The sequence below is a fragment of the Cavia porcellus genome, unplaced genomic scaffold (genome assembly GCF_034190915.1).
Source record: "Cavia porcellus strain 051 isolate PalLab524CR breed Dunkin Hartley unplaced genomic scaffold, mCavPor4.1 scaffold_29, whole genome shotgun sequence".
Taxonomy (NCBI): domain Eukaryota; kingdom Metazoa; phylum Chordata; class Mammalia; order Rodentia; family Caviidae; genus Cavia; species Cavia porcellus.
In genome coordinates, this window is record NW_026947512.1 from 26,886,184 (window position 1) to 26,904,672 (window position 18,489).

At 33.3% G+C, this 18,489-nt stretch overlaps 1 protein-coding gene across 1 annotated transcript in view; it reads left to right on the top strand.

The window, feature by feature from the left end:
• The window catches only part of Aspm (assembly factor for spindle microtubules), a 55,187-nt gene extending 36,938 nt beyond the window's left edge, over positions 1–18,249 (top strand). The window contains exons 18-28 of the mRNA XM_013158077.3: positions 940–4,467; positions 4,828–5,226; positions 7,922–8,088; positions 9,303–9,399; positions 11,791–11,940; positions 12,749–12,940; positions 13,101–13,293; positions 13,435–13,589; positions 14,820–14,996; positions 15,928–16,097; positions 17,601–18,249. Of these exons, the coding sequence (XP_013013531.1) occupies positions 940–4,467; positions 4,828–5,226; positions 7,922–8,088; positions 9,303–9,399; positions 11,791–11,940; positions 12,749–12,940; positions 13,101–13,293; positions 13,435–13,589; positions 14,820–14,996; positions 15,928–16,097; positions 17,601–17,703 (5,331 nt within the window). The 3' untranslated portion in view covers positions 17,704–18,249. The remainder of the gene's footprint in view (positions 1–939; positions 4,468–4,827; positions 5,227–7,921; positions 8,089–9,302; positions 9,400–11,790; positions 11,941–12,748; positions 12,941–13,100; positions 13,294–13,434; positions 13,590–14,819; positions 14,997–15,927; positions 16,098–17,600) is intronic.
• Positions 18,250–18,489: the final 240 nt, after the last annotated feature.

Here is an 18,489-nt window from a genome sequence, read left to right on the forward strand (position 1 = left end):
TTGACAACCTCATTTGTTGAGTTTTCATACCTTTAGATTAATTAAGCAGTTACATTATAAGTCATTTTTTGAGAGATAAAAGATTTTTGCTTATCAAATATTTCCATTATTCTGCATTTAACCATGTATATTAAATCTGACAAAGTAATTTTATTCTTAATGAAAATGATAACTGTGGAAGTGATTTAACTCATGTGTCTTAAACTCCTATACAGGTATCCCTTGTTGTCCATCTGAGATTAGTTCTGGTACCCCCAAACATAACAAACCTATGCATCCTTAAGTTCTTTATATAAATAGTGTAGTATTTGCATGTCACCTACGCACATCCACATCTTCCCGATTATCTATAATGCCTTATAAAATGTAAATATGTACTTCATAAATAGTTGTTGCACTTTGTTGTTTGGGAAAAAATGACAAGAAATAGCCTGTGATGGTTAGTACACATTTTTCTTTTCGTCTTGAATTTTGGAGTATTTTTGATCTTCAGTTGTTTGAATCCATGAATGAAGAACCCATGGATACAGAGGTTTAAATGTGCTCATTTTATCAGGCCTATAATGTGATGGTAAAGGGTGCCTTATATAAACTGTTTATAAAACTGTGAAATAAGAGACCAGGTAAGATTCAGAAACTCATAGGAAATTACTTAGAATCGGTAGGTAACCAGTATTGCTACTGCATTTTTCTTTTGCTTCTTTTGCTTTTAATAGTACAAAATTTATTTATATTTCTTACAAGTGTGATATAAAGGCAGTGTAAATAAGGGTTGCAATAGGTTTCTGAATAGGCTATGGGTCTAGCAAAAATATAATAGCTATTAAAATTTAAATTTTTTAAAAAGAATGTTAGAAAAGTTGGTATTTTCCAAAGTGGTAAGTATAAAAAACTGAGTCTATTTTACTTTATCATTTTTTTTTTTTTTCCTTTCTTCAGGGATATTGGAGAAGATATTCTGCTAGAAAAAGATTTCTGAAATTGAAATATTATTCAGTCATCTTGCAGTCAAGGATAAGAATGATAATTGCTCTTACAGCTTACAAAAGGTGTCTTTGGGCCACAGTTACAATTCAGAGGCATTGGCGGGCTTCTTTAAGAAGAAAACAGGATCAAGAAAGATATAAAATGCTAAAATCATCAGTACTTATAATCCAGGCTAGGTTCAGAAGATGGAAGCGACGTAAAATGCAACTGCAAATAAAAGCTGTGGTTGTATTACAGAGAGCTTTTAGAGAATGGCACTTCAGAAAACAAGCTAAAGAAAAGTCTGCTATTGTCATACAATCATGGTATAGAATGCACAAGGAACTGCAGAAATACATTTATATTAGATCGTGTGTTGTTATCATTCAGAGAAGATTTCGGTGCTTTCAAGTCCAAAAATTATACAAAAGAAAAATAAAGTCTATCTTGACAATCCAGAAGTACTACAGGGCCTATCTGAAAGGAAGGACTGAGCGGACCAGCTATTTGCAGAAAAGAGCTGCAGCCATTCGACTACAGGCTGCTTTCAGGAGAATGAAAGCTCATAATTTACAAAAACAGATGAGGGCTGCTTGTGTTTTGCAGTCATACTGGAGAATGAGACAGGACAAATTTCGGTTTTTAAACCTTAAGAACAGTGTTATAAAATTACAAGCGTACATAAGAAAACATCAACAATTACAGAAATACAAGAAGATGAGAAAAGCGGCCATTGTAATTCAGACTCGTTTCCGAGCTTACATTTTAGCCAAGAAAGTTCAAGCATCCTATAAGAAAACACGGTCTGCTGTCATTGTTCTGCAGTCTGCATACAGAGGGATGCGGGCCAGGAAAATGTTCCTTCATATCCTCACATCTGTTATAAAGATTCAATCATACTATCGTGCTTATATTTCCAGGAAGAAATTTCTGAGCCTAAAAAGTTCTGCAATAAAATTTCAATCAATTTTCAAGATGAAACAAGCACGTAGACAATATTTACACGTAAGAAAAGCAGCACTCTTTATCCAGCAATGGTATCGTTCTCAAAAAATGACTGCACAGAAAAGAGAAGAATATATGCAGATGCGTGAATCTTGCATCACATTACAGGCTTTTTGTAGAGGCTACCTGGTCCGAAAGCAGATGAGCTTGCAAAGAAAAGCTGCTATTTCACTGCAGTCTTATTTCAGAATGAGAAAGTTGCGGCAGCACTACCTGAAAACCTACAAAGCAATTGTTGTCATTCAGAGTTACTATCGTGCATACAAAGCACAAGTGAATCTAAGGAACAACTTCTTGCAAATCAAAAGAGCAGCTACCTGCTTGCAAGCAGGTTACAGAGGTTATAAAGTACGCCAAATAATCAAACAACAATCCATAGCTGCTCTTACAATTCAGACTGCTTTTAGAGGCTACAGTAAAAGGGTAAAATACCAATCTGTGCTTCAGTCTACTGTGAAGATTCAGAGATGGTACAGGGCATGCATGCTTGTTTATGATATGAGAAGAGATTTTCTAAAGACAAGGGCTGCTGTGCTTTCCCTCCAGTCTGCCTATCGTGGCTGGAAAGTCCGGAAGCAGGTCCAAAAGGAGCATCAAGCTGCAATCAAAATTCAGTCTGTTTTTAGAATGACCAAGGCCCAGAAACAATTTAGATTGTTAAAAACAGCAACAGTCATCATTCAGCAACACCTAAGGGCACTAAATGCAGGCAGAAAGCAACGTATGGAGTACATTAAACTCCGTAATGCAGTAGTGATGCTCCAGTCCACATGGAAAGGAAAAACCCTGAGGAGACAGATTCAAAAGCAGCACAGCTGTGCTGTTATCATACAGTCATACTACAGAATGCATGTGCAACGAAAGAAATGGAAAATCATGAAGAATGCGATACGTCTCATTGAAATGTATTATAGAGCTTACAGCATTGGAAGAAAAGAACGTCATTTATATTTGAAAAAGAAAGCTGCTATAGTAACTTTACAGTCAGCCTACCGTGGTATGAAAGTAAGAAAAGGAATGAAGGACCACAACAAAGCAGCAGTCACCATACAGTCTAAATATAGAGCTTACAAAACCCAAAAGAAATATGCAACCTATAGGGCTTCAGCCATTGTAATTCAGAGGTGGTATCGAAGTATTAAAAATGCAAATCATCAACATAAGCAATATCTTAATTTAAAGAAGGCAGCAATTAAAATCCAAGCTGTTTATAGAGGTATTAGAGTAAGAAGACATATTCAACACTTACACATGGCAGCCACTAGTATTAAAGCCATGTTTAAAATGCATAAGTCAAGAGTAAGATACCATGCAATGAGAAGAGCAGCTATTGTAATTCAAAGAAGATACAGAGCATATTATCAAGGTAAAATTCAACGTGAAAAGTACCTGACAATTTTGAAGGCTGTTAGTACACTTCAGGCAAGTTTTAGAGGAGCAAGAGTTAGACAGGCTCTAAGAAAGATGCAAATCTCAGCAACACTCATTCAGTCATACTATAGAAGATACAGGCAGCAAACGTATTTCAATAAACTAAAGAAAGTGACAAAAACAATACAGCAAAGATACAGAGCAGTGAAGGAAAGAAATGTACAGCTTCAAAGGTATACCAAGTTGAGGCATTCTGTGATATGCATCCAGTCTGCTTTTAGGGGAATGAAAGCTAGGAGACATTTAAAAGCTAAGCATTTAGCTGCTATCCTTATTCAGAAACAATTTAGAGCTCTATTGGTGAGAAAAAAATTCCTCTCTCTTAAGAAAACAGTTATTTGGATTCAAAGAAAATATCGTGCAAAACATCACTTACAACAGTATCTTCAGTTACGGAAGGCAGTTATTAAAATCCAGGCATCCTATAGAGGATGGATGGTAAGAAAGAGGATACAAGAAATGCGAAGGGCTGCTACTTTGATCCAGGCAGTATTCAGAATGCACAGAAACTATGTTACATTTAGGACTTGGAAACATGCTGCAATTCAAATTCAGCGACATTATCGAAAATATAGAGCAACAAAACTGCAAAGAGAAAATTTGATCAGGCAATGGCATTCTGCTGTGGTCATTCAAGCTGCCTATAAAGGGATGAAAGCAAGACAGATTTTAAGAGAAAAACGCAGAGCTGCTGTCATAATACAAAGAGCATATAGAAGGTATAGGCGGTATTGTTTCTACAGAAAGCTTCAGTGGGCTATGAAAGTAATACAAGAAAAATACAGAGCAAATAAAAAGAAACAAGAAACACTTCAACACAAAGCCTGTAAGGAAGAAGAAATTTGTGTTCAGGCAACTTTTCAGGAAATAAACTCAAGGAAACAAGTTCAGAAACAGAATGAGGCTGCCATTATTATTCAGAAGCATTTTAAAGGCTTTAAAACAAGGAAACACTACCTCCACCTTAGAGCTACTGTAATTTCTGTTCAAAGAAGATATAGAATGTTAACTGCCACCAGTACCCAAGCAGATATTCGTATACAGACTTCTCACAGAGGCTTTCAGGTAAGAAGTAATATCCAATAGATGCATGTGGATACCACACTAGTTCAGTCATTTTGTCAAATGCAAGAAGGCAAATTGTTTATCAAGCAAAGAAAGCTTACTTATTTTACAAAATTATTATTCATCAAATGTCAGAGTTAAAAAATGTTTTCAGCTCAGAAATTTATTTGAACTATTTAAATTGTCTTTAGGCATGAAAGTTAGTTTCTAAACAAAATTCAAAACATAGCTGAGGTAAAGTTGGCAACCATTGTTAATCTGATTTGCTCGTTACAAAACTAAACTCAGAATGAAGTTGTTCATTATGGGCATATTATGAGTCAACAGCGGTGTGACACTTCTCTGTTTGCTTGTTCACAGGACGGAGAGTTCTGTTCTGAGAGTCAGGCTGCACTGATAGGTCAGAAAGCTTTTCATAAGATGACCATGAGAAAACTGAACACACAGAAATGTGCTGCCCTGCAAATTCAGTCTTTCCTTCAGATGGCTGTGTTTCGAAGAAGATTTATTCGGCAGAGAAGAGCTGCTGTCACTTTACAGCATTTCTTCAGGACATGGCAAACCAGAAAACGGTTTTTACAATACAGGAAGGCAGCAGTGGTTTTACAAAATCACTACCGAGCTTTACTGTCTGCAAAACATCAAAGACAACTTTATTTACAAATCAAAAGTAGTGCTATTATTATTCAAGCTGTAATGAAAGGGTTTATACAGAAACGGAAGTTTCAAAAAGTTAAAAGTAGCACCATAAAAATTCAGGTATTTATAAATTTAATTTAAATCTATAAAGTAGGAAAAATAAACTAGAGAATAGTAACAAGTGATTTAAGATTATTGATCATTAGAGTAAGATTGTAACTAGTTTGTAAAATGTAAAAGTTTAATGTTTCTCTTTTAGACTAAGAAATTAAAGAGAGGGGGCTGGGGATTTAGCTCAGCGGCATAAGCACCTGCCTTGCAAGCAGGCGGTTATCGGTATCCCCGGTACCGATAAAAATGAAAAAAAAAAAGACAAAAAAAATTAAAGAGAAGCTTAATCAGGAGATGGTCAGTCACATCAGAGTCACATTTTCGTTCTGAATGAAATGTGAAAGACGGACTGGAAAGGGAGGGAGCAAGAGTAGAAGCGTGGAAACTCATTGGGAGGTGATGGGCAGAAGGTGGGGTGAAAGTGTTCAGTATAGGTTAGTAAAATGAGGTCTCTAATTGCTAGTTTTTGTTTGTTTGTTGGGTACGGGGAATTGAGCTGGAGATCTTGTGCTTGCCAGGCAGGCGCTGTGCCACTGAGCTATAGCCTCAGCCCTGTAATTATTAGTTTGATTACAATAGAATGAACATCATGCAGGGCATGAACAAGAAGCAAGCAGATGGTGAATTCACTGACATAGGGCACAAAGGCAAGACCAGGTTTTGAAATTCTTGATGAGTTCAGTTTGGAGTACATGAAGTCTGCAGTGCCTTGCAAATACCTAGGTGAGATGTCTACTAAGGCAGTCAACTGGGTTTATCTAGAGTTCAAAAGAATAGTAGTTTGTAGAATTTGATTTGTACATTATTGGGATACACTGATCACTTACATTGTTGAACTGCAGCGACATATTTGTTGGTGAATTCTGTTCCAAATTTGTTTGAACACTGAAAAGTTTGACAAGTGAACGTTTTTCCCATAAAAATAATGGAAAGCCAAATAATTGGTTTTTAGAAGAAAAAAATACATTTATAAATTCATTTTTTATAGGAATTTAATTTTGCAATGATTTTTTTTCTTTAAATCTATCATACTTCCCAGTTTTCCTTTTAGTTTTATTGCTGGTATCACTAATTTTCTTTGGAGTTATCATTGTAATGTTTTATGGTAATAAAGCACAAAAGAAGCACATGACCGTAAATGTTTTAGCACTAACACAAGCACAGTATACTGTTTGAGCAGTGGTTAGACTAAAACTTCATCCATTTTTGTCCAAGGTTAGGTGTGCATGACACATTCCTGACCCATGTAGGTTTTTTCAAGTCGAATTTTTGGTTTAACTTTCTCCCTGAGCAGATTTTCTCAAAGATTGCTATCTGAGTAGTGGAAAGTTTGAGCTTGCAAGTGTTCAGCAGCCTAGGCATCACTGTAAAGGGACCATCTCAGGAAAATGTATGGGATGAGAAAAGGCAGGGCCTGGGGTTTGAGTTGGAGAATGTACATTCAAAGACATTGAAAGGAGATGCTAACACATGGGCTTAACAAGGAAAGAGGAAAACTAGATTATGGTGTCAAGAAATCAAGGATTGAGCAAGAAAGGAATGCTCAAGTTTTAAATATTACCAAGAAAATTCATAATTAAAAGGTGTTAATTAAATGTATTAGGATTATATTCAATAGAAATGTCAGAAAAGCCAAAATAATAATTTATCAAAAGTATTGTTTTCTCTCTTTTGGAATTGAATTATTAACTTACATTCTATGCATGTAGTTTTTAGTCTATATTAGTAATTTTAGGTCACATAATAATCACCTGGAATCTTTAAAATTAGCCATTAAGTTCTGCCTATAGTAATCTGCACTTTGACTGTAGGGTGTGATATGTTGGTATTTTGCTTGGTTGCCGTTAAGCTTAGAAATAATCAGCTGCTGCTTGTAGACATTCGGATTTAACTGGTATGGAGATAATTCAGACAGTAGAATTTTTGAATGGTCCCTAGGTGATTATATGCAATAAAGTTAGAGAATTTTTAAAATATACTGTACATGACTGAATACATTTATATATGGACTGGTATTCAGGTTTACTTACAGGAAAACAACTTTTCATCCCAAAGTAATTTGGAATAACACTAGAGATCTTGATAATCACAAGATATTTATAAATATTAAATAAATTAGCTCTTTCAGTTACTTGTATGATACCAAGTCACTTAATTTCTCTGGGGTTTACTTAGGTTATTGTAAAGTTAGTAGCTTTCATTGCTTAGTTTAATAATTTGCAGCTGTCACCTAAACTTTTATTCAGATCCAGGTTTGCCAAAATTAGAAAATTTGACAGTCCTCAAGTTGTTCCTCTAGGCTGGACACAAAACCTAAATCATACAAGAAATAGAAAGGTTTTTGTGAAGAAAACAGATGTATTCATTTCTTTCTGTTCTTCCAAATGAATTAAGGTGATAACAGTAAATGCAAGTCTGGTTTTTCACATATTATACATACCTTACAACATGAAAATATTGGTTATTCTTGCAGTACACTGGCCTAGCTGCCAATCACAGTGTGTGTAAGCAATGAAGCACTTAATAGGAGTTCATTGTACTAATACCACTGTTCTCAGAGGGATATGTGCCTGAGTATGATACTCAGGACACGATTTTATTTTTGCAATTGATTTTTGTCTTCCTTAATCTCGTGTTAACCATCTTTAATTATTTCAAATTTGCAAAGAATAGGCAATCATATGTATATTATTGTGTTTAATAGGGTGCGTGGAGAAAATACAAAGCTAAGAAATATTTATGTAAAGTGAAAGCTGCCTGCAAGATTCAAGCCTGGTATAGATGTTGGAGAGCACGCAAACAATATCTAGCTGTATTAAAAGCTGTTAAAATTATTCAAGGCTACTTCTATACCAAACTGGAGAGAACACGGTAATGTGGCTGTATGGTAGAGTGTGAGAACGTAAGCGCTTATGCGTGCATAGTAGCCAGGTCCTTTTATAAAAAACCCAGCTTGTTTATTTTTCACTATTTGCTGTGCTTGATTTATATACTTTGTTGATGTTTTCTCAAATAATGAAAAAAACTACATCTCTTGGACTATCTTGCTTTTTTTTAAACATAGAGCAAATCCTTGATAATGTAATTTAGTAACAGTAACTAATTCAGATTGATAATGATGAAACTAAGGGCATTGGGTGGAGAGTGAATAAAATAATCCAGTTAAAGTCTTGGTTTTCTTAGTTTGCTGGTCAATTTTCTTTGTTAATTTACCTGCTAGCAATTGTTTCTTCCTTTGTTTTTTATTTTTTATTTTTCTGTATATTCTTTAATGATAAATACCCAAATTACCATCCTCCCTATTCAAATTATGTTTTCCTGTTCCTGTTCATCTTTTTTATATACATTTATACAAGCTATTTCCACACTTAAAAAATAAAACAAAACTTCACATTGTAGGAATTTTTTGTTACGACTAGAATTGATGAATTATTGCATCAATGATTGCTTTAAAGTCATTGTTACAAAGTTCACCAGTTAAAGAGCTCCTAGATAAGGCCATAGGAAGAACCAGCGTTTAACCGATGGATACATTAGTGCTAAGAGCCAGTGTCTTATTTTCTTGTGCACAATGATGAATTTTTCTCATTGATACTCAGCCTTGTTTTCAGAGAAATGTGGCAATAAGACTAACAAATATCTTTCTTTTTCAAGAATTTCAAGAACAGATCAAAGATAGCTGACCATTTTCCCTTAATGCTACTTGTGATCTCCCAAGCCTTCTCGACCACTTCTGTGTGGAGATTCACTGAGACTTTATTTTTTTCTGTTAATTTTGCCATCTCATTCATTTAGGTTTTTGTCTAGTTTTGAATAATCACAGTTTTGATCTGGTTACCCTTCATCATATTAGAATTTTAGAAGATCCAAATTCTTAATGAAATATTGCCATTGCAAAATTTTTCCCTTTGTGTCAGTGTGTGTCTATGTGCTAGAATTTAAGTATGTTACATTTTTTTCACTTTATTTTAATCTGTCATTGCTTCCCTATGTTTACATTCTCTTCAGTACTTAAGGGAGGGGGAATAAGAATTTATTGAATAGGTTAAAGTAATTTAAATTTGCTTCCCAATATTATTTTTTAGGTTTTTGAAGATGAGAGCATCAGCAGTTTTCATTCAGAGAAAATGGAGAGCTATACTTTCAGCAAGAATAGCTCATGAGCACTTTTTAATGATGAAAGTAGGTTTAAATAAAAACCAGTTCACTTATATAGATCTACTTTAAGAAGTAGAACACAAAGGAAATGTTTTTAAAACTTATTGTTACATTTATGTTACACGAATAACAGTGAATTAAAACTGCATTTATCTATAAAAATACTATTTGGTAAGATTTTTGTGTTATATCTGTGTGTATTTATGAAGTTTTATGTGTTTATGAAATATTAAACCCCAATTTGAAGTGACATCAGTGAAAATTAGCAATCTATATGGAGAAAATTATAAAGTAGCATATTTTATCCAGTATAAGTCAAATACTTCATAACATACTCTTTGAAGCCACAATTGATGACCTATTTAAAATTTTAATATCCAAATTTTAGAATAGCCATAATGCCTAATGATATTTTATTACATAAATCAAAATTAAAATATATACAATATTCTAATGTTCATATAATATTCACTGTGGCTGTACTGGTGCATAATCACAATTATTACTACTCTTGCTGGTGATACAATGTGTTCTAGGGATCAGATAAGCTCTTATATACATACTAATTTAATTTAGTTAACCTCATAGAGTAGATACTATTTTCAGACTCATTTTTTAAAGTGAGAAAATTGTTTAAAGAAGTAAGTGATTTGCCTTAGATCACTCTGCTAGTCAGTAGGGGTTTATTAATAAATGTAGCCTAAACAACGTATAACAGTGTAAGTCTTTTTGCTTCTCACAGTAGAAAGCATCAAGAAGTCAAGAGGGACAGAAACACCAGGCCTTTACTGACCTGGCTTGTATTGGGGGCGGGGAGAGACAGACCTATGTCCCTTTTATTCTTTTGTTGCAGTAGTGGGTATTAAACATATGACCTTCACACTGAGCTAAACCTTCTGCCCTTCTTTAAAATATTTATTTGTTTGTTTGTTTATATTTTGAGACAGGATCTTACTAAGTCATTACATTTCCCAGAGTAGGCTCAAACTTGTGATCCTTAGCCTAATTACATTGTCAACCTGCGCATTGTAGTTATACTATTTCATTTTACATTGAGAAATTCAAGAAGCACTAATATAGTGACAGCTAACCATTTAGAGCTTTCAGTGATAACACCTGGCTGCAGCATACATGCCATAGGTTCCCTAATGTTGCTGTAACAGGTTGAAAATAATATTCATGTCTATTAATGTTTCTTACAAAATTTTTCTTTTAGAAACATCAAGCTGTGTGTTTGATCTAGGAATGTTTTAGGGGCTCAGGTGTCTCTTTGGCAGAGATAATATTTTTTTAATCACAGAGAGACATGCAAAATCCAGGGTGAGTAGGAAATGGATAAAGTATTTTAAATTTTAAAAGTCTGCAGTTACTGAACAAATACTGGTATGTGGCTGGCTATTAAGAAAAAAATAGTATATATTTTTAAATAGAATATCTCAGTCCTATGAAATGAAAGTGTTTTGATATTAAATAATGTTAAGAAATTTTGGATTTTGGAGAATAATTTCAGATCAAATACAATCATTAATTTTAATTCATTCAGCAGCTGCAGAGCTATTTAAGGAGAACACTGGTCGACACAGGTTTTTGGTATGTGACCCTACACTATTTTCTACAAGTGGTCACTGCCTAGGATATAAAATAAACTTCCCTGTGTAGTAATTCTTATCGAAAGAGTGAAAGGAATATGGTGCAGACTCTGGATGTGGAGGAGGTTCGTTTTCATTCATGTAGCCTTTTGTTTCCTTCAACCAACATTTTTGTGGTGTTGTAATTGCTTTCTTGTGATACTTCCACATCTTTAGCTTCTCAGAATTTTGTTTGGGAAACTCATCACATTTGGGGTTCCAATATGCCAAATACTGGAATAGACAAGTTAATATAAATTTGAAAGGAAAGAAGAGTAATGTTCTATATAAATTAGGAGGCGAAAGAAAGGAGGTCACTTTCTAATGTGTATCTAGAACAGTTTTATACTGGAGTTGTGTTTCACTATCAAATACTGAAGAAATTAATTCATACAATTTTGTCTGAAGTAATGTTATCATCATTAACAATTCAGCTTGGAAAACTGTAACTTTTTTGAGTTTAATGTTAATATTTTTCTCTTATTATATGTGCATTACAAAGATTTAACTAGCAGGTATTGAGTAGTCTAGTTACATTAAATGCTGTATTTTAGTATTGTGCCCAAAATATAATTTTGCTTCTATCCTAAACTATAGTTTGTGCTATTAGAAATATTGTATAATACAAGATTATGATCACATTGAATTAAAATGGCAATAATTAAGTTTTTTATTAGTTTATAGAACTTGATATTGGAGTTATATAAAAATAAATATTGATTGTCTTAAGAATCAGATACTTGATGATTAATATTGTATTAATAATATTGTATTTTTTCTCCTTTAGATTTTAGAAAAGAGAGCCAAAATTCGAATTGTTCACTTTACTGCAGCAGCCTATTACCACCTGTCTGCTCTTAGAATTCAAAGAACGTATAAACTTTACGTGGCTATGAAGAATGCTAAGAAGCAGATTAATTCGGTCATCTGTATTCAGGTTAGTTTCTCTGCAGTAAACATTAAGATATAAATTTCCTGCTAAAATTCTTTTGGCATACAGTAAACACTTTCTGGATACTTTATTAAGGTCATATATTTAGACTTTCAAAGCTACTCGGGTGATTTGAGGGTCAGAAATAGGTTGATACTTAAGTCACACAAATAAATGTGTGATTATTCTCTGATGTAATTGTACTCATTGAAACTCCTGTTAAGTCTGAAGGTACCTGTTTCTCATCATAAAGGATTCTGATTTTTGGCATACTGCAAAATGAGAAATGAGATCCCATTTTTATTTTATTTATTTGATTGCTAGCAATTCTAAATTTTTTTCATACTAGTTATTCAGACTATCTGTATATTTTATGTTTTTAAAGTGTTTTTAATATATTTTTCCTAGTTTCTTCTGAGCAAAGTATGTGATGATTTATAGGAGTTTTATTCTAGAGAAGAATCTTATTTATATACATTAATATAAAATATTAAAAAATCAAAACTATTGAAGGAAAAAAACAAACTCCACAGTGATACACAATTTAACAGAATGTATATAAATTAGAAAATAAAGGGCATGGTATATAGAATTTAAGCACACATCACACATGCGCACATCCTATATGGACTGAAGGATTTATACCTTCCAAGAGCAAGAAATAAATGAAGCAGGAAACAGGTACCACCACTGGGGAGGGTTAAAAAATATTTTGATGTCCTATTTTATTTCTTTCATTTTTATATGTAAATGTATTTTTTTTTTTTTTACAAAATCTGAAGTAAAAATGAAAACTAAATCCTATTTTAAACAGAGGTGGTTTCGAGCAAAATTACAACAAAAGAAGTTCATTGAGAAATGTCGTAACATTGTAAAAACTAAGCATGAAATGCAAGAACGTCTGAACCAGCAAAATAGGGCTGCTTCAGTAATACAGAAAGCAGTGCGCCGTTTTCTTCTTCACAAAAGACAAGAAAAATTTAATAACAGAATCACTAAAATTCAGGTAGGTGAAAATTCTGCGATTTTAGTTTAAGATTGAAACTTAAAGCATTACTTGAAACATCTGATCATATCATACTAAAAATATTTATATGGTAGAGATTTAAATGTAAGTTCAGAATATTAGTGGATATAATCTTAAATTTCTCTGTTTATTTATTAAGGCATTATGGAGAGGTTACTTTTGGAGAAAGAAAAATGATTGTACGAAAATTAAAGCTATCCGACTAAGTCTTCAGCTTGTTAATAAGGAGATTCAAGAAGAAAACAAGCTGTACAAAAGAACTGCACTTGCACTTCACGATCTTTTGACATATAAGCACCTTTCTGCCATTCTGGAGGCCTTAAAGCACTTGGGTTAGTTTGTTCCTATAGTATTTGTTTAAGACTGGGAATGCATTTAGCCTTGAATATTTAAAGAATATTGCAATAATACAGTATGAGCTAAAGCTTCACTCAGTTGCTGTGAATTTAATTACTATTTTTTTTCTCCTTCAGAGGTAGTCACTCGATTGTCTCCACTTTGCTGTGAGAATATGGCAGAGAGTGGAGCAATTTCTAAAATATTTGTTTTGATCCGGAGTTGTAATCGTAGTGTTCCTTGTATGGAAGTCATCAGATATGCTGTACAAGTCTTGCTTAATGTAGCTAAGGTAATTTTTTATTTATACTTTTGAAATATTTTAATGTTGTAGTGCTAATTTGTGTAAGGTTTTATTTCTTCCGCATTTATGTTTTAGCAATAACTGCCATTTAATAAGTGCTTACTATATACAGTGTTTTTTATGCATTATTTAATCCTAATAATCATCTAAAGTAGTTTGTATTACTCCTCTATTATAGAAGGAATAATATTAATTATAGAAGTTGCATGCAATCAAAAGTATTAAGATGAAGGATTTTTCTTCCTTATTCACCTCCTAAACCACAACTTTGATTTTTTTTTTTTTTTTTTTTTTTTTTTGGTACCTGGGATTGAACTCAGAACCTCACGCTTGCCAGGTTGGCGCTTATGCCACTGAGCTAAACCCCTGGCACAACTTTGATATTTTATCTAATATTTTTGTATGGGATAGTGGTTAAGAACAAAGTCTGATGCCAAACTAGCTGGATTTCAATTCCAGCTCTGCAGATTGTTACAGGTTACTTTCATAAGCTAGAAAATTAGTAAATTTACAGTCCCATCTCAAAATGTTTTTGCGAAAATGACTTACTTAATATACGAAAAATGCTTGCTGCAAAGACATACGATAAAAATGATAGGTATTCTATTATTTTTAACTATTTAAGTATTTGTTACCATGTGATATGATTCTATATAATCTAATGGTATAGTTAGATGAATGAGGTGTTAAAAATATATCCCAGGCTGGGGATTTAGCTCAACAGCATAAGTGCCTGCCTTGCAAGTGGGCAGTCGTGAGTTCAATCCCCAGTACCAATAAAAAGGAAAAAGACCCCCCCCAAAAAAATATATATTTATATCAAATGTTTTATTTTAAAGCAAGTTCATCTTATTCTCAAGAATTATAGGATAACTAATTAGATCATTATCATACCCTATGGTTATCTATTGTAGTTTTTTCCTGAAAGATTTTTATTAAAATGATCTCTAAAAGTTTGCTTTTATTTACTTCAAGATGTTCTTTTGTGGAGATTTTAGATTTAATTCCTTTTATGTGGAATGTTAGAGGCAGGTAGGAATGTAAACGATTATGATGTGAATATGCATCTAAAATAGATTCAGAAATGAGAGGAATTTCCCGAAGCCTTTGTACTTGTTGCAAGTGCTCCAAACATTTGGCTATAAACTTTATTCCTGGTTGGGTTGTTTCTAAATGGATGTGTTTATTTTAACTTAATTTTGTTCTGTTCTTTTCAAGTACGAGAAAACTACTTCTGCGATTTATGAAGTAGACAACTGTGTAGACGCGCTGCTGGAGCTGTTACAGATGTACAGAGAAAAGCCTGGGGACAGAGTTACAGGCAAGGGGGGCAGCATTTTCACAAAGACTTGCTGTTTGTTGGCTGTTTTGTTGAAGACAACAAATCGAGCCTCTGTGAGTATTTATTGGTTTCCTTTGCTTGAGGTTTGTAGTTCTATGACTTTTGCATTAATTATCACACTAAAATAAGATTTTGTTTGTATTTAAATCTCCTCCTAGTGTTGATAAAATCAATTAAACATGTATATACGATGTATACACAGGCATATATATGTAAAATGTGTGTACATTTGTTTCTTTCTGACACTAAAGAAACTGAATTCTCAAAACTGAATTTATTTATAGCCATTTATTTACAGTAACCATTTCCCATTTCTAGAGAGAATAACAAATTATCCTAATAAAGTAAGAAACTAGCTGTGTGGTTCTCTGGCATGTGGCAAGATTGCTCAGTTATTTTCTCTAGATGTCACAGTCAACCATATTTGGTAACAGTGGGAAACCTGTAAAGAATTTTGAGGAAGAGAATGATATTTTCCAATTTAAGTTTTAACATTTTTCTGGCCGTGGATTGGAGAATGAATTTGGGAGAGCACGTTTGGATATAGGGAAACTATTAAGAAGCAAGCAAGCGAGATATGTAGTGGACCAGGCAAGAGATTCTGTTTTGTTAAAGTGATGTCAATGAGAGGTAAGTGGGTAACTTTGGAAATTTTGAAGAGGTAAAATTCGTAAGACTTAGACTCTGGGTACTAGATAGGTATACTTGAGTATATAATATTTCATTTCTGTATTCATTATGGAGTTGTGCACCACTTTTGAATACTTGTCTTTGTAATTGCCTTGCAAATTAGTTCATAATTTAGACGAATCTACCCATTAAATTCCTCTGCATTGGTAAAAACTCAAAAACTTACTGTGTAGTAATCGTTAAAAACTCAAAAACTTACTGTGAAGGAAGTTTAAAGTGATTGATTTTGCTACTTGAAGAAAGACAGAAATTTAATTCTTACTATTTCTTATTAAATATTTGTTTTGTTTTTAGGATGTACGAAGTAAGTCCAAAGTTGTTGACCGCATTGATAGTCTATATAAACTTACAGCACGTAAACATAAAGTCAATACTGAGAGAATATTCTGTAAAGGAAAGAAGAACCCTTTTACAGGCATTCCCTGTGTTGCAGAAACACCTGTAAGGACCAGAATGGTTTCAAGGTAAGCAATTAAATGCACTCTATAATTTTGTGTCACCGTTGATTCATTTAATAAGTACTAACCATAAGATACTGTTTTTGACAATGGAGAAACAACATCTTAAAGACTATTAAGTAAAATCTAAAGGAAGCAACCTCAGAAAATAATACTATTGTTGCTTTGGTTATTTAGTATTTTAATTAGTGTTTTTGGGTATTTTAATTATTCAACAGATTTCTTGCATTAAACAGTTAAGAACAAATGCTTGTTATAATTTTGTTGTAGTATTTGTTTTTTCCTCACTAAGAACAAACTAGACGTTTAGGTGTTAAGAGCCTGTTTTGGCCAAAATAACCTCTAGGCCTCCCATAATGATTGTAGTTTTTTATATTAATTGATGTGAACTGTGATGACATATTTCCACCAGACTTGGTAACTTTAAATAACAGAAAGTTACTGTCTTAGTTGTGGAGACCAGAAGTTCAAAATCAAAGTACTATAATTAACAGGGCCATACTGCCTCTGGATCTTCTCCAGTACAATAATTCCTGGCTCCTCCAGCTTCATTGTGTCTTACGTGAATTGTAAGTTTCATCTTGCACAAACATGAGAAATCTGTGTCATAAATTCAAGGAAAATACAAATGAACTATAAACTCAGCAGAGATGCAACTTAGAAGGTAAGAGAGAGGTGTTTAAAAAGGAAAAGATTACAATAGTCATCTTGCAGAGGCATGGAGTATACCAGGCAGTTTCAGATGTCAATTTTTAGGTCTGTAATTTCTTTAAAATTATTTATCTGTACATTAATGAAGAAAATAGCTATTTTTATTAATTTTACAGCCCAAGTATAATTTTCCAGATGAGTTAAATAAGAGAGAGAAACAGTTGATGGCATTTGCAAATGAAATATACTGCCTGACCTAAGCCATTTAGGGGGAGAAATGAGAACAACACTGTGATGAATGATGGATATGTGTTGAAGTCAAATAAATTAGGGATCTGAGTGGGCTGGAGGAGTTTGGTTAGTGACTGTATCAAAGCAGATGACACAGATGAATCAGAATTGGCGGTTGGAAGATGGAAGTGTTAGTTGAGACTTAAGTGGTGATACACTTTCTGAAGAGGACAAAGTCTAGTATACAACCATGTGAGAAAGGATAGGTTGCGGAAGAACATATGAACATGGCAAAAATGACCAGGCTTTTGGCTTTTTAAGGTTACCAAAAATGATGACAAGAGTTGAGAGAGGACCAAGAGCCAATTTCACAGAGTAAGACTTCGAGAGTTTCATCAGTGACCAAAAAGGTGGTGCTAGAAGTAGGTAGCATCAGCTTAAAGAAGCTTAAAGAAGTTGCATGGTTATGCAACTTCAAGTAGGTACTAATAGGAAGTTTCCCACCTCTGAGAGGTTTGTAAGGGAAGTGTGTTCAAGAGTAGCCACATTGTTTTTGGAACATTGAGTTCCCTTCTAAGGAAAGAGTTTCAATAATGCCAATTATTTTGTTTGTTTGTTTTTTAACAGACTTAAACCAGACTGGGTTTTGAGAAGAGATACTATAGGAGAAATCATCAATCCCCTGCAAGCTATTCAAATGCTGATGGATACAGTTGGCATTCCCTATTAGTACATGTATTAGTATGAAGGAACCCTAAAGCTAATCATGAATATGTTGCTTTCTGTGTATGGCTTTTGAAGTTTGGCTTTGTATTAAAAATAGAAATATACATACCATAACTAAACTGTATATTAAATTCTTCATTGTTTAATGTTAAAGAGTATATAGAAAGCGTCTGGAGATTTTTTTTTTTAAGAGTTCTTAGTACTGCTGTTTTCCAAACACTATTTTTGTTGTTGTTGTTGTTGTTGACTCATTGCTTCTTAGTCTTTAGTCAGTGGAATTTTAGTATAAATAAGCATCTGTTTACTTTAATGAATTCAAAGGATTTAACTGACCACTATAAAAGTATAATCTCAAAGTATAACTGAAAGTAAAAGTATAATTCAAACATGAGTATAAACTAGTAGTTGCCCAAGAAGTATTTAGGTGAGAACTAAAGACTATAAATATTTTCTATTTCTCTATTAAAGTTGTGTCATTTTAGTTTGCTGTACAGTTTGTTGATCCATTTAAGTTAATTTTTGTATACAGAATAAAGTATGGATCAAAGTACTATTTTTCTGTTTTTTGTTTTTTGTTTTGCATATAGATTGCCTGGGTTCCAGAAGCATTTATTTAAAAAGACTATTCTTTCTCCATTGAATTTCATGTGTACATTTCTCAGAATATCTATTGACCATATATGTATTGGGTTCTTTTTTCCCAATTCAGTCTCTTTGATCACATTACCTCCTTCTTGTCTCTTCAATTTTTGCCTCACTCTTAGAACATTGTTCTTTGAATTAAGGTAAA